We start from the raw sequence: 17,408 nt of genomic DNA, 5'->3' as shown, positions 1-17,408 counted from the left end.
TGGTCATAGGTCCTTGATTGTACTTCTACTACGATTTGAGAGCGAAATAACTGGGTTCTAGACTCCCAAAAGAAGAAAACACTTTATTTCATTTATTATTCAACATCTCTAACGAAACCGTCATGTCTCTTTGGTACAAAATTTCACACTACTCTCTCCCTTTCGAATGTCTCAATTTGTTCCCTTTTCTTTTCTCGCGACTTCTGTCTCTCCTCTGAAACTTTTTCCAATCTCTTTTCTCCTGAACCTTACACACAAGATTTCTTAAAAAATTGTATTTTATATCTACATCCTTGGTTCTATTATTTTCAATGGGAGAATTTGAAAAATCAATCACTGCTTCATTGTCGCACAAGAATTCACTTTTGTAATTCGAAGGAAGTTTAAATAAATTCAGATCATTACATTCATTAATTATTTGTACTATCCACATCAGTTCCTTTGTGGCTTCAGTCAAGGTGACGTACTTAGCTTCCATGGTTGAAAGACTCACACACTTTTGTTTAAATGTCCTCCACACAATAGGTCCAATAATAAAATAATACCGCCCATGGAAACATGATTGTCTCTGTTAGCTGCAAAGTCGGAATCGCTGTAATCTATGATATTAAAATTTTCTATGTTAGACAAGTCAAGTTTCAAGTACTTTGTATTTTCCACATAGCCTAATACTTTCATTAGACAGTTTCAATGCGCCAATCCGGAATTTTCTTGAAATTGTGAGAGAATATTAATGGTGAAACTGATATCTTGATATATGATATATATCCTATATATATATGATATATACCTCTGATATCTATATATGGCCTTGTGCGACCAGCGATATATGATAAACATCCTATCACATTTCTATATGGCAATTTTGTCATTTCTCTGGTCTCCGCTTCGGAGTTGGGACAGCTTAATTTGGATAACAAAGTTATCCAAATTAAGTTTATTAAAAAGTTATAAAAAGTTATCCCTTAGCGATTGGCAAAGATGATATAGGAAATTTAAATTTTCTAAAAATATCACACATTTTACCGATATAATCTATTTGAATGAAAAACCTTCCTTCAGTTTCCTCAAAACTGACACATTGTAGTTTCCTAGTTTATATATTAAGATACATTGAGATTCCTAAAATATTAGGGAAAGCCTAATATTTTTAAATCAAGGTTTGATTTTAATTTAGATAGTCTCTTCAATATCACGATTTCTTTTGCCGAAGACAACAATATCATCCACGTAAAAAAAGTAATAATATTACTTTGCGTCGTAAGTGTATACGCAATTACACCAATTCAATTTTTTAAAGATCAGTTTTTCAAAAACACTGTGAATCTTGAAAAACTACTTTCGACCACTTTGGTGCAATCCATAGATAGCTTTATTCAACTTACAGACATAATCTGGGTACTTGTTGCTGGTAAAACCTTGCAGTTGACATAAAGATTTCTTCATTGAGATTTAGCGTATAAATATGCACACTTTACATCAAGTTGACAGCGTGTCCAGCCAAGCAAGCAAACTAATAATGTGAAAAATAATTGTGTCATTGAAAAATTGACGACAAGGCTAAAAACTTCACCATATGTTTCCCCTTTATGCTGTCCAAATCCCTGAGCAAGAAGACAAGCCTTATACCATACTATTTCTTGTTTTTCATTTTTCTTGTCAGTATAGACCCACCTGTTCCCCCACAATAGGGGTATTATCGGATTCAGGCACTAAATCACAGACATTTCTTTCCAACATTTGCATTTCATCCAGCATGGCTTTATGCCACTGCTCCTGTTGCGGAGATCTTGATTCAGCATTATAATTTTTTGGAATATTAATGTCAACAAAACATGCTTCTGGTGTAATATTAGAATCAATAGCATTATTTTTCACTACACCTAAATATGTATTTTTCCCGCTGAAATTAAAAAGTTTTCATTATATTTGATATTATGAGACTTGCCATAAGCCTTGGCATCTTTATGAGATCTTAATCTAAAAAATTAGTTCCTTCAATCCCGTAATATATTGGGTTGTTTGGAAAGTAATTTCATTATTTCCAATAGAGGACTTAATTGTATTTTTTCACAGCCAACTTCACACTTAAGCCGCATAATCATTAAATATTTTGACAGCTGATATAACAAGGCTTACTTGTGAAAAAGTTCAATTGATTCTACGCAGTAGTTTTTGGTTGGTGTCCTTTCAAATATGGAAAGTGAAAAGCAGCATTTTCGGCATATTTTAATTTTTTACTATAGAAAAGGTAAAAATGCTATTCAAGCAAGAAAAAAATTATCCGATGTGTATGGAGAAAATTTATTGACAGAACGCCAGTGCCAAAACTGGTTTGCAAAATTTCGATCCAGCAATTTTGATGTTGAAGATGCACCAAGTTCTGGAAGGAAGTCAAGTTCTGTTGAAGCTGTCACCAAGTTCTATTGAAGCTGATGAAGACACAATAAAGGCATTAATTGATGCGAACCGACGAATAACAACTCGTGAGAGTGCTGAGAGATTAAATTTATCGAATTCGACTGTTCATGATCATTTGAAATGCTAAGGTTTAATCTCAAACCTTGATATATTGGTTCCTCATGTTCTTACAGAAAGAAATTTGTGCCGTCGCATTAACATTTGAGATTTGCTTCTCAAACATCAAGAAAATTATTCATTTTTGAAGTGCATCATCACTGGGGACGAGAAATGGGTTGTCTACAACAATGTTAAATGCAAGAGATCATGAAATAAAAAAGAAAAAGTAAAAAGTTTTTTTTTTTGAGCTTCTACCTGACAACACAATGATCAATTCTGAAGTGTACTGTCATCAGCTGGGCAAATTGAATGATTCACTTAAACAGAAAAGGCCAGAATTGATCAATGGAAAAAGTGTAGAGTTCCACCAAGATAATGCGAGACCTCATACAAGTTTGGTAACTCGCCAAAAGCTTTTACAGCTTGGATGGGATATACTGTTACACCCACCATATTCTCCAGATCTGGCACCTTCTGATTATTATTTGTTCCGGTCTCTACAAAATTTTTTAGATGGTAAAACCTTTACTTCAAATGAGGTCAAAAATCACCTGGATGGATCAGTTTTTTGCCAGCAAACAACAAACATTTTATGAGCGTGGAATCATGCTACTGCCAGGAAGATGGCAAAATGGACCAGAATGGACAATATATAATTCAATAAAATATTTATTCACTATAAGAATATAGTCTTTCATTTTCATAAAAAAAAACGAAATTACTTTCCGAACAACCCAATACATCAATGCGGGAGCCATCTTTTCTAGGTATAGCCTTTCTCACCCAAAGACATGAAGTGTCTTGATGGGATGTTTCGGGATTGTCAAAATTGGGTTTAAATTCTTTCTTTACAATATGTAACTCCTCAGATGCCGAATTAGATTCACTTTTTATATCATCCACGTTCTCGAGTTTTCGATCACACTCACTCAGATCGAGTCACTTTCAAGATCACTTTCAGATTCACTTTTAATGTGGATAAATGTTGGTCTTGTGTCCAGGACAGCTTCTCGATCACAGTTCTTAACACTTTCGGCTCTACGCTATTTCGACTATATTTGTCCGTGTGAACTGAGGATTTTCGACACTTTTCCATGGTTTTTTTTAAAATACTTAAAATATATACATCTTAACAGTTTTTTTAAGCTAGAAATTTCAAACTCTTTTCTTTCATAATATAGCAATTATTTAAAGGTACTAACAATTAATATTTATTGTTTTAATTTTTTTACATAAATACGTTGTATTTGTATAAGATCAAACAAAAAAATCAGCCAAGGGATCTAGAGACCCCTACAGGATGATACATCGCAAGTTAATAAATAATAATAAGGAACACAGTTGCTTATTAGTAAACAACATCAACAAACTAAAACAGAAAAATGAAATATTAGAAAAACACACATACAGTTTTACCAAAATGGGGGGAGGGGGTTTCAAAAAAAACCAAATGTCAAAACAAAACTTTTGCATAATTTGTAGTATTAATGAGAAATAATTAAAAAAAGGATGTTTTAGAGTTTTAAAAAAGTTCCGCATAAAAAAACTATTTTTCAACATAAAATTACAAACAATTCTGAATAAAAACTTACCCAAATGTTGCTCAAATATCTAAAAATAGTTTTTAATAAAAAAAATATATATCATCTTGTAAAATTTGATTTGGTATTGTACACTTCAAAACACATTTACATACAGAGCAAAACCACAAGGTTTGCAATAAGTTTGAGATCCTTCCCTTAATCTTTTTCCAGTTTCTGCCTTTGATTTACTCGGTTGCTCGATTTTATCATCTAAAATGAATAATAATTTTGTAAAATATACGCCCTAAAACATTTGAAAAAAATAAGTAATATACACAGAATTGTTCACAAAAGCAAAAAATCAAATATATTTACCAGTGTTATCGTCGTCATCGGAGAACTGCGATTTTGAATCTCTCATACACGGAGAGCTGGTATTCTGGATCATCGGAATCCGATAACTCTGACAAAGAATCATGTGCTAATATTTCTCTAAGTCCAGCCAAATCATCGGCATTTGATAAGTCTAAAAATCATTTGAGACATCGCAAAACACAACAGGCATGGCTACCTTTCCCAGGAAGACAAATATGTTTCAACTATACTTACTTCTACATTGTTTCATAAAGCTACATTCGTTGGCTGCTGCCATCTATATTTTTTTGGAACTAAAAGACATAGATTATGTTTAAAAACACTGGGAACATATATATTCAGCCATTTTATAGCTATGAGAGTTAAAAGTTAAGCCAGAGTCTGACTCAGCCTTAGATCCCTTGAACAAAAATGGCATCCCGAGTCAGGCTTGAGCTTAGACCCGAAAAAGTTAAGGGTAACATTTATTGTTTCAATTTTATGTTGCTCATCGGGTATCCAGATATGATAGCCACAAGTATATAAAGCTTAGCCCACCATGATGCCCTTCTTGGCTCTCAAATTTAATTTATTTCTTAGCTGTTTAGGTGCTCTGATATATACTGTACAACCAAATATCCTCAAATGTTTTACTAATGCCTTTTAGCCACAATATAGTTCAAAGGGAGTTTTTGTCTGTCCATAATGACATACTTGGTTCCAAGAGTACATGAAGCACAATAGAGCTTCCACCCAAAAAGTGTTACTCAAATCTGTATCTTTATAAAGCTGTATAATTAAAGCATTCGCTAACCCCATTTTGCTTGGGCATGTAGGTGTTCATGCTTTCAGCTTTGATACTTTGAGTGTCTAGAAATTCACAAAATTCATTGCGTGTAAACTCCATACCATTTTCAGGTCGGATATTTATAATTTTTGAATTCAAAAAACTCTCTGCCCTAGTTTGGAATTTTTTGAAACAGTCCAGCACATCAGATTTTTTTCATAGGGTGCACAACAAATTTTCGGGAAAAGTCATCTGTGATAGTAAGAAAATATCGGGCTCTTCCTTTAGATATTGTAGGAAGACGCCCGCAAACATTCATATGCAAAAGTTCCAAGGGTTTGGATGATTTAACCTTTGATATGGACTTGAAGGATTTTATTCTCGATTTTCCCAATTTACAATCTTCGCAATTTAAATTCTCGTATTTTAGAGCAGGGATGCCCAGGATGCTTCCAGACGGACTTCTCCGCATGATGTACTTCGAATTAATATGACAGTATTTTTTATGCCACTCCTTCAACTGCTAAACTTAGGGCTTTGAATCGTCTGGGATATGTAGGCTTACAGCAAACAGGCTATTTTCTTTGTTTTCTACGAACAATGTCTTCCCAGTTTGTGATGTGACTTCAATCTTATCATTCTTGCCAAAGAAAGTAGCTCCCCCTTTAAAGAAAGCGAGGTCCTGAAACTAAATTTTTTCTCAGCTTCGGAGAATATATTACGTCTTTCAATTCAATGCCCTGTTTTTTACCGTTGGTCACAAAACACACTTATATTTCCTATACCAGGATGTGGGGGCACATGGCCCCCACATCCTGTAGCAGGGCCCTGGGATCTTTTGTGGGCCCTTCGGTCAGACTTTTAGACCCCTTCTGTAGTTAATTTATAGCATGAAAAAGCAAAAAATGATGAGAACCGTTCTGGGCCTCAAGGCTAGAGCCCTGTCAGCCCTCCCTATGTGGTGGTCATGACCGGGCAAGTTGCATCTCCAATAGCAACGGACATGTTAGTGTTGCTAACTGGCTTTTCAAGTTCTTTGCTTTTGCAAAAACGGGTGGATGCCACTGTATCAAACACCCATTTGTTTTTAGTATTTTTAACACTGTTTTCGTGCACTTGGATTTCAGTGACAAAACTGGTATCTGGTTTTAATGGAGTTTCAATTCTGCAATTAACAGCCACGGTATTTTTTATGACAATTGAAGCAAGTTATTTCCTTACGGAAGTCTTAGCTTTAGGCTCATTTTTAGCATGTTTATTAATTGAAAATTTATCAGAGTCATTCTTTTCTATCTTGACTTTCAAAGCAATGTTATCAATGTCATTAAAGCTTTGCTTAAGTCGACTTTCTTCTGCCAAAAGTTCTTTTAGGACATTATCAAATTTGAAAAACTTGTCATCCCATCAATGTATAAATTGCACAATACCTTTATAATCTCTGGCAAGTAACGTATCAGCTGGAATGCTTGATACAGGTCTTCTAAAGGATGACCAGCATCTTGGAGACGAGATACGATCTTCTTGAGTCTTGCAGTGAACAGACCGATTTCCTCTCCCTCCTGATATCAACAATCAAAAAACTGATTCAGCAAACTGATGATGCCAGCTCGGGTGTCGGATTAGAAATGCTCCTCCAGCTTCTTCCAGGCCATAGCGCCATCGGCAGTGTCAGAGATGGGAGCTCTGTATTTCTTCTCAATGGTGAGGTAGATCATCGAATAGGCTCAATCTTTTCGCAGGTTATATTTTCTGAGTTCTTTGCTGGTTACAGTGTCAGGATCTGGCTCCAATTCTTCACCAGTGATGATTTACCAAGCACCTTTTTCCATCAGAAGGATTTTGACGTCGTCCCTCCATGTGGAGTAATTATCTCCACGCATCTTTTCTATGAATTCCATATTACGGCTCTCCCAGCGATGTAATCCTCAGAAAATGCTAAGTATAAGTTTAGATAAGATATTTAAAAGAAGACTACTAAACGGCCCGTAACCAATCTTATTCAGTCATTAAATTGAAAATTGAAAATTACAAGTCAAGTCGAGCAAGGTTAAAAATAAACTATTGGCATCAAAGCCAGTTTTATTCATGTTAAGTAGGTACAAAATAATAATCAGTCAGCCTAGATATACAGTCAGTAATCTGCCCACCTAGTGCTGCGAACAAAACCAATGAAAGCAAGTTCACTCGGCGAAGTATTCAAAAATAAAGATACCGACATCAGCATCAAAGAGAAAAAAAAAGAAAAAATCGTTATCGCTCGACGCGAGCGGATAAACGTAATATGCGTGATCATGGAAAAAGAAAATCTGCATTTTTGCCTAACATGACTGGATACCAAGCAGATAATTGGAAAGAAAAGTCACATTCCTCTATGGGGAATCCAACCACCAACCTTGCACTTTCCGGGCACGTGCTCTACCATTAAGTTGCAGGACAAACATTTTCTTTCCTAAGAACACTGTGTTCTTTTTGGCTGAACAGGACAGCGCAATAGACAGCCTCCCAACTCAGCAGCAGCTCATAATGAAATTAGCCTCCAGTTGGCGACATAGAACAAAATGATGAACCTCTCCGCTAATTGTATGCAGTACAGACGACTGGATGTGTTGTTGTATGTCGCCATCTGGAGGCTAATTTCAGTATGAGCTGCTGCTGTGTTAGGAGGTTGTCTATTGCATGGTCCCGTTCAGCCGAAAGGAACACAGTGTTCTTAGGAAAGAAAATGTCTGCCCCCGTGGCTTAATGGTAGAGCACGTGTCCGGTAAGTGTGAGGTTGGTGATTCGATTCATCACAGAGGAATGTGACTTTCCAATTATCTTCGATTGGTATCCAGTCATCTGTACTTCATAAAGTCTTTTAGTCATATTCCAGAAAGAGTTTTAAGCATATTTCTTTGCCAAATTTGAATGGTGTTGCAAAGTTATACCATTCAGAAGATTGAATAACAACAAGAGATAGGTTCTGGTGTCTCTGTGCTTCATTATCAAGGTATGGTTATATTGATATTTCATTACATACTGTGAAGAGAATAATAAATACATCAAAGAGCTACAGGAAACTTTTTTTTTTTGCTCACCGCAGATTGCAGGTTGAGTCCAGTGTCCGCCAGGCATGCACATAAACTTGAGATTTCGAAACATTTCAGGAAAGGGAAAGCATTCTCGCAAACATATAGTATATGCAGGATATGGTCCGATGATCGCAGGTATGTCATGCCATGAACATTCATACATAATTCCACCCTCTCTTGTTAAAAAATGAATAAGGTGATCAGGTTTTCTGCAGGCTGCAACATATAAACATTAAAGTATATGTTACAAAATGTATTTATACCAATTTTGCACAATTTATTGGTCAATCTCACAAAGTAAGACAAAAAATGAAGGAAAAAAATTACCAAAAATAAATGTCGATCCAAAAATTTTTTATGGGCACTTCTTTACCTGCTGATAAATAAAATATAGCCAGCAGTGAAGTTCATTCAAAATAAATGGTAAAAAAAATAATAACTTTCACCATAGTTGATAAGGTTTTCGCGTCCATCATTTGATGAAAATTATTTGTTCGGGTTCGAAGACCGTCGTCTGTTTAAGTTAGTTCTCAATGTTTCTCCCAACAGTGGTTAGTATCAGGAAAATTGACAAAACTGGATCAAAAGTCAAGTTTTTCCAGAACCAGAATTTTACCGGTGATGCATGGCTCTTAAGGCAGGCCATAAGTCACCATAAGGGTTGGGGACTCCCGGTGAAGAGAAAGACAAGGAAGTGATGTATGTATTTATGTGAGCGAGTGTATGCGTACAAGAAGGTTTGACTAAATTAAGCTTTTTTTTGCAATGGTTGAAGGGTCACGGCTTTCGAATAAAAATTTCATAATTTTTGCAAGGTAAAATTTCACAATGCGACAGTTAGATGTTACCACAACCTCCATTGTTAGTTATTGAAAGACAAGTGAGATAGTGAAGAGAAGCTGTGAAGAAGTTTATGTCATGAAGAAAACATTGGTACAATGCGATTGGTAGAAACTTGAGGTGATCAGGAATTGGTCGATGGTGAAGAGAGAAAGGGGGAGAGAGAGAAAAGATGTTAGCGATTGTTGGGGAGAAGAGCGTGACAGAGGAAAGGGGAGAATAGAACAAGTGAAAAAACACACAAATAAGATAAGTGGCTCACTAGGAGCATCTCTCTGGAATATTGGGCTGAAGTGACCACGATTAAGAGCAGAACAATCGATGATGTGGGCAATTGGAGAGGAAGTGTGCTGTCATCTATGAGCAGCAGAAGTAATTAGAGTCTGTCCCAGTCAAGATCGTTTATCTGCATGGCACTACGATATTGCCAGTGTTCTGCCGGGTCATAGCTGACTATGTCCCGTATATGCTAGTGGTTTCATTCCGCCATGCGATCGAATTGGGAGTTGTTGAGCAATTTAATATACTAGAAGAGATGAAGGAGATCAACATCAGAGTAGATGTTAATGTTACAAATATACCAAGGGGCTCGAAGGAGCCTCCTGAGAATTTTTATTTTGCTGTTTTTGAAGGACTGAGATATTGCCCTTATGGGCAGGGGTCCAGACTGGGGACGCATATAGCATGGTGGGACAAAGAATCGACTTGAAGAGAATGTTCTTGTTTTTGGAAGTGTGTGTTGGAAATGTAATTATATTAAGCATACCCTCAATCCTGTTTGTTTTGTTTCGGCGATGTGCTCATGGAACAGAAGCTTTTTATTCAGGGTGCAGCCAACATATTTAACTGTGTCAGTCGATTGATGGTTTTGGTTACCGAAGCGAAGGGGATGACGAGGGAGCTTTTTTTGTAAGAAAACCACATGAATTTGTATTTTTCAAAATTCATGACTATATCAGATTCTCTACACCATTCCTCTATGTGGGCCGCTTCGTCTTGAGGTTCCAGAGAGCGTATGGTGTGTTTCTTGCCCCACAGTGGGTGACTGCATCGTTGGCGAAAATGGCCAGCATTCCGTTCCAAGGGGAGGGAAAATCATTGATGTAGATAAGAAAAACCTATGGGCCAAGGATGCTGCCCTGGGGGACAGATGAACGAATATGTTCGATTGTGGAAAGAGTGTCATTTTGCTTAACTTGGAAGGTGCACTTGGTGAGGTAATGGAAAAAGAAGAGAATGAAGTGGGGGTAGCGCAGGTTGATCATTTTGTTAAACAGCGTGGCGAAATTGCATTTATCGAAAGCTTTAGATATACCACAGAAGAGGGCAGCGAGTCACTGTAATTAACCAGTCAGCTGTCCAATTAATTTCTCCTTTTTTCCCTTTTTTTCATTTTTTAAAAGTCTGAAGCTAATAAAGTGATTAGAATTCTCCTGATTAGAATTTTTTATAAATAAATTTAAACTGACTTCCTCATGTTATTAACTGTTTTTTTAAAATCATCAAAAAAAATTATAATTGAAATAATTACTAATTAGTTTTCAAAAATTGAAATTAGATAAAAAATTGGCAGGACCGCATATGTTGCCGTAACCACCTGACTGGTTAAGGCATTGGTGATGTAGTCCATGACTCAAAGCAACTGGGTGATACAAGACTGCTCGGAGCGGAAGCCGTGTTGCTCTGAGCGAATGAGATGTTGTGTTGCATATTAAAGTTGTTAAGCCTAAGGGCAACAATTTTTTTTAACAGCTTGCTGGTACAGGAAAGAAAGCTGATGGGAGCAGAAGGATTGGGGAGAAGTGGGTTAGCATGCTTTTTAGGAATGGCTTTGATGATGGCAGGTTTCCACAGCTGGGGAAAATAGCTAGTGCGAAGAAAAGTCCTTAAAAATATTGATGAGTGAGACCAAGATGGAGGGGGGGGGAGAAGTTTTAGAGCTCTGTTGCCTATGCCATCGACCCCAGGTGATTTTTTTGGCTCAAGTTTCTTAATTAGTTTGGTGACTTCAAGGTTTGTGAGGGCCATATGGTTAATGTTGTTCTGCAAGTGATGTCTGATGTAGGCGGAGCATCTGAGACAATTTTGCCATGACGTAGTGAGTGGTTGAACACGATTGGGTGAGAACTGAAGTTCACAAGCATCGGCGAAAGTATCGGCTATTTCATCATCGCGAAAAACCAGGAGATTCCCTTTTTTTAATTTTGCTAGTCCTGGGATGGCATATGCGCCATGCTTTCCAAAGATTCCCGTTTTCTGCAGTGGCGTTGCTAATGAATTCTGTGAAGCGGGTATTGGCAAAATCTATGACATCTTTTTTTGTTTTTGAAGCCTATTCAGCAACAGCTTGTCGGAACGACGTCTTCTGTGCTGCCACTTGGCCCTGTGATCCTGTTTTTAAATTTTATTTTTTTGATGCTGTCCCTTGGAAGCTCGAATCTCAAGTCACTGCTCCGAATTTTGGATGTAACTTGCGCTATCGCATCCTTGATACAGTCCGTGATAGTGCGGATGGTGGTATCAATGTTGCTGGGAGGAAGGATGAGGGCTCAAGAGGGGGTCGCCATAAAGAATCTCCTGAAATTCTTCCCAGTCGGTTTTTTTACTATTTGTCTGGCCCTTGGGATCTGGAGTTAGACATCAAAAAAGATGGGATTATGGGGAGGTAAGAAGTGGTTCTGTGTGGTTGGGAAATGTCGTGAAGAAAATAAAAATTTTCTTCACAACATTTCCCAACCACACATGCCAAAATCGAGAATGTTGAGGCGAAAGTGGGGGTAGGAGGGGAAATGTGTTGGTGTGGAGAAGGGTGAATTTAGAGAAAGTTTTTAAGGCAGAATTTACGAAGTTCTCTTCCCTTGATGCTGCGTTGCTGACTGAACCACAAATGGCTTTTTGCATTCCAGTCGCCCCCCAGCAAAAACTGGGGAGGCATGGCTGAAAAGGGTCGAGGAGAATTGTATTGATTTTTTTTTTTCCGCTTGTAGATGGCACAAAGGATTATAGGCATGTTGTTAGTGCGTACTGTTATTTGGCAACTGCTTCGATGTCTGAAGAGGGGGAAGGGGGTGGCAAGCAAAGCAATTGTGAACTAGCACTGCTGTCCCCCCTCCCCTGTTGTGTTGTCGATCGTTGTGGACGATGGTCTACCCTGAAAATTTTATTTCATTGCTAGGGAGCAACCATGTCGTGCCGAGAAGAAGAGCGTTGATTTGTCTATCGGCGGTTTCTTCGTGTAGTTCCTTCTATAATACTGGTTTTAATACCATTATAGTTCCAGACCATTATTGAAAAGGGCATGGGGGTGCTAGTGGTATTAATTGTTGATAAGGAGGGTGGAGAGAAGGGAGATTAGTGCGGCAATGGTTTCCTGGGGAGAAGAAAGAGAGGAAAGTTGTTTGCAATGACATTGATTTTGTTGATACTGGTAGGGGGGGTGAAGAATTGGGTGCTGCTGCTCCAGAATCACTGGAGTGGAGTTGTTGCTTGCCATGGGGTGACCACTGCTGTGTTGGGGTATCTGGGGGGCTGCTCAGTTGAGGGGATGGGAGGGTTGGGGCGACTACAGAAAAATGGGGTGCCTGCTTGGTCAAGGGAGCGGGTGAGTTGGTGGAGGCGACTGTGTCGATTGGGAGTTCCTGGAGGGAGATTGTTGGCCACATTTACTTCCACTAAAAAGAGGGGGAGCAAGCACCCAGTGGTGTAGTTTCTCATGATGGAGATCTTGATAATTTCGATTCCTTGAGGGTGAAGGGCGTTTTTAATTTCGGCTGGTTTGACGTTTGCGGTGAGACACCTTCTCACAAATTTGAGTGATTTTTCTTTTTGTATCTGATAAGTGTGATATTTACATTTTTTGAGTCGAAAAATTTTGTGGCAGTGCGATAATAGTTTTCCGGCAATGTTTAAACACAAGTGTATTTTGAGTGGGTTTCGCCTTGGGGAGGGGGGTGCTCGCAGAAGGCCCTGGTGGTGGCGAAGTCCAGCAGGCCATGTTTTGCCCCAGCATGAGAGAATGATGGCTGGAATATTCAATTTTTTCATGCTGGGAGTTTGGCTAGAAATTTGATTTTGTAGTGGGGGTGACTAGAGGTTCCTTTTTTTCCTGTTAATGGTTTTGAACCCTTCGTTGACTTCATTGGAAATAGTGTCTGAGTCGATTGAGGCTGTTCGTTGTGGGAGTGACTTGGTGGAGTTAAGATTTGGGTGGGGGGAGCAGTGGAGCTGGATGTGCTGGCGCCAAAATTCACGGAAAGGGGTGACTCTAACTTGAACTCTCATGTATTATTTTCCAGTAACTTCATGTTGAGTTCTTGGCCATATCGCTAGGAGACCTCCTCTGCTCCTTTTTCTTAAAAAGGGCACCACAGACAGGAGCAGCCTAGACATTTATTTAGACATGGCCTTTATCTGTTGCAGTTACACTATAATATCCTACGTACAAGGGTTGAGTAAAATGGTAACACAGTTGACATACCGATACCTTCCATATGTGAGGGAAAAGAAGGGCATGGTCAGAATGCCGACATGAAAAACACTTAATTCTCACCGTGGCCTCTGACTTGAAGTGACATATTTTTTATGTTTTTCCAATGTGCGGGAAATTTGGTAATCTATCCAAATGGGATCCACGGTCAGCATTGATATAGTGGTTGCACTCATCCTCTGAAAAGGCACTTTTGTTGTGTCAAAACGCTTTAATAATTCTTGGCTTTTTCCTCTGTATTTGCCTTCATCATTGGTTTCTTCTTTGATTTACCAGGGAAAGTATTATTGTTATTGTAAATTGTAAGCGTATTTAATTGCAAATGTAGAAGATTACAAAAAACCCAATAGACAATCAAAAGAAAAAACTAAAATAATTTTTTGGCAGCATTCTAGTGATTAAAAAAATAATAACTGGGACCCGTGTCCCATCGAAGTCTATCTCTGATAATAGGGAAAAAGCCATAAAGCAGCAGATTGCCAGGCAAATTTGGTCGCTGACCCATGCTTTAGAGTGTGAACATGATTATGTATCTTATGCGTTACAATAACTCTAGTTCTAATTGGATAGCACATATTTCTCAGGCAGCCACTATAAAATCAAAACTACTGAGTAGTTTGCATCAATTCCATTTTAAAAATGAATATTTCAAATTGAGCCATGCTTAAGTGGCTTTGTTTGAACTTGAGTAATGAAGATTAGCTGAATTTTATCATCAATGAAGGTATGCATTCAACGGAACTCAACTCATTAACACCTTACTTTATGCTCCATGTCAAAGTATAACACTTGAGTCTGACATGGGTCGGTAGGAAACATTTTGTGTAAAATAAAGTTTTTGGATATGTGATTTCATAGGAATAAGTAACACATACTAAATCTAGTTTAAAGCTTTTCAGGTATGTGTAAAGTGCAGTTGACAAAACGGGGGCAGGGCGATTAAAATAATATTTGGAACACGGTAGCCCAGGTCGATAAGATACTTGCCTGAAGTACCAAATGATGTTTAGAGGTGTCGCAAGTTCGTCCTTGTCAAAAAACTTTTCTGACACAGGGGTACAACAAAAACTGTGACATGACCACAGAAAAGATTGCTACTGCAGGGAGTCCTGCATGGAGGGGTTAGCACATCAACCTGTCAATGAGTATAAAAACAAGCCTGCCATTCACAGTCAACAAGTTGTAGGACCCAGTCTAATTAGCCCTCGTGTGCAGAAAATGATCATGGTGCCACAAAAATGATCAAATATATATTTTTTTATATAATGTGATCATCACATTCCAAAGAGATCCTTACAATCTGTAATGAAATAAATAATCAATACTGGATATAAAAATAAAAATTTTCAATCCTTTTTTTTTCAATCGCAGACAATAACAATTATTGCATCCAGAAGAAAAATTGGCAGAAATAGCATTAAAAGAGGGCCTGAAGTTCAAATTTGAAGAAAATGTTCTGGTTGCAAAAGCGAATACTGTACCTGGACATTATGGGATATACATCGGAACCTTTCATAATTGACACTCGTGCTAGTGGCCCCTTTTTGAATGATGTTAATGGGACTTCGGATGTACGACTGATTATTTTACTATCCATTAATGGACACTCCTCATTAGCGGAGAAAATTGTTGGTCCAATGAGTGTCCATTATTGAGATGTTCTAATGTGGCACAAAATTTTTCAGGGCTAGACATTTCAATGCAGTCATAAATCTTTTGATGAAAATTGAAATCTACAAATATTCAGTTGTGAGGATTTGAGCACACCACATGCACCCTTCCTATTAGGATTGGTATTTGGCGTTGCGCCTGTGTTTTTTAAAAATAATTTTATCATTGATAGATATTTTTTATAAGTGTGATACAAATTTTACTTTGGCTGCAGTCAATGTAAATATGTGCATATGCTTTACGAATTATAGTTTTATAATTCACAAATTTGATTGTTTTATGTTTGTAATGAAGTTTACTGTAATCTTTGAAACTTTACTATATTTGTTTTTGAATTTTTAACCCTCTTTATACTAACCTGTTGCTGGAAAATGCAAATTCATCACTACTACTACTAAACCAGACATGCACCTTGTCCACATTCCTCTGTGGAACTTCTAACGAATTGGTACATGTTCGAATGTGTGTGTGTATGTATAGTGAACCTTCTATGAAGTTTGTTTCTGCAGGAGTGGAAAATGGAAATTTCATTTTCGTAGCAGCAAAAATGTTGTTTTTGTAGCAAAATTTATCAGTTTTGTAGCACTTTAAAATGTTGTCAGTAAATAAAATACACAGTTTTTATATACATATATATATGTGGTATCATACACAAGATTACTTTTTACTCTTCTTCGTGTTATCAGAAAAAGGGTGTGTCCCCCACACCACAAGGTACAAAACAGAGATTTCCTCTAGAAGAAATACTTTTTTTTTTAATTTTTAAATCATAAAAAAAATTTGAGGCTTCTTGATATTTATATTTTTACATTCTCTACAATATTAACAAATGAGAGGCCAACATATGGTATTACAGATTTTAGAAATAATTCGAAAATGAATGTTTTTAGATTTAGCTTGTAGACCTGGTAATCACCAATTTTAAAAAAAATCACTAAAGGAGATACTTGAAACACTCACTGGAAAAGTAATTATTTTTCTTGTTTTTGCCGCTGATGCAAGTCTAAAAGTTGTGCTTTTGTTCTCTTCAGTTTCAAAAATTTTTGAACGTTTGATCTTGCTTCTTTCACCAGAATTTGCCCATTTAAAATGATAAGTGTTTCTTTTTGAGTTTGCTCTTGATCATTATCTCAGTTTGATTCAACATACTTTGAGATGACTTCTTTTCTGAGTCATTCTTAGAATATTTGTTCGAAATTCTCAGAAATTTAAATATAGTGATTAAAAACTATAAACTTAAATTATTTTCAACTTAAACTATAGAAATAAAAACTGTAGGATAATGATTAAACTATTAGATATTTATAATACAATGATTATTTTTTCACAAAAAATTCCATCTGAGTACATCTGTTTTCATTATCTATTTTTCACTGATTTGTGATTACTTCATGTGTATTTTACTTTTAAGCATTTTTAACAGATTTCCGGTCTGTCGTTTTGTTCCAAAGTTTTCTATTATTCATTTTCTACTATTCATTCTCTTGATATGCCATTTCCCTTTACATCATTCACCAGCATGTTTAGTGTTCAATGGAAAATAGTTTCCAGATGAGCATTAATTAAAATTGCTTTGTCTAGACCATTGTTGTTGTTGGTTTCAAAGGAACAAAAAGATAATTCATGTAAGTGTTGCGCTTGTTATGCATTCAAGTGCTGGCACCTATCAAAAATTAGAAAGAAAAAGGAAACATTTTCTGCAAATTTCGAACTATGCCTTTATTGAATGGAATAATTTTCAGAAATCATTGTAATTTCTGATTCATTTCATCTAGCTGGAACACAACGCAGATAGTATATAAGTGTAATAGTGTACGTTTATGAAATAAGTGAATATAAAGCCCAGGATAAGAGCTTCAATGACTGAACTGCCTATGTTATTTTTCACCATATTACTCATGGCATATACAAATCTGTGAGTTTCCCCCAGTTAATTTTACTCATGATGCTTATATGCCAGAGAGGCACCAAAATCATGTCTTACACAGGTGAGAATTTTGTCTCAAGTCTTCCTGCTCCTTCACATGGTGCACAAGGGCTATTATGTATATTTTTTAATAAAGAGACCCGTGAAAAATTGACCCGGGTGTGCATAGAAGATAATGACCTATGCAAACCACATTCCTAGATAGAGATGTGAGGTGAGAATATTCTCC

At 37.0% G+C, this 17,408-nt stretch overlaps 1 protein-coding gene across 1 annotated transcript in view; it reads right to left on the bottom strand.

Annotated features, from left to right (window-relative positions):
* LOC149081328 (complement receptor type 2-like) overlaps window positions 1-17,408 on the bottom strand; it is a 123,588-nt gene that overhangs the window by 29,966 nt on the left and 76,214 nt on the right. The window contains exon 18 of the mRNA XM_089238318.1: window positions 8,262-8,471. Within this exon, the coding sequence (XP_089094444.1) occupies window positions 8,262-8,471 (210 nt within the window). The remainder of the gene's footprint in view (window positions 1-8,261; window positions 8,472-17,408) is intronic.

This window comes from Pholcus phalangioides, unplaced genomic scaffold (assembly GCF_987345545.1).
Source record: "Pholcus phalangioides strain wild (caught in Gottingen) unplaced genomic scaffold, Ppha-v1.0 ptg000010l_1, whole genome shotgun sequence".
Taxonomy (NCBI): domain Eukaryota; kingdom Metazoa; phylum Arthropoda; class Arachnida; order Araneae; family Pholcidae; genus Pholcus; species Pholcus phalangioides.
The sequence above is the reverse complement of the archived record's forward strand: the minus strand, read 5'-3'. Positions and strand labels throughout refer to the sequence as shown.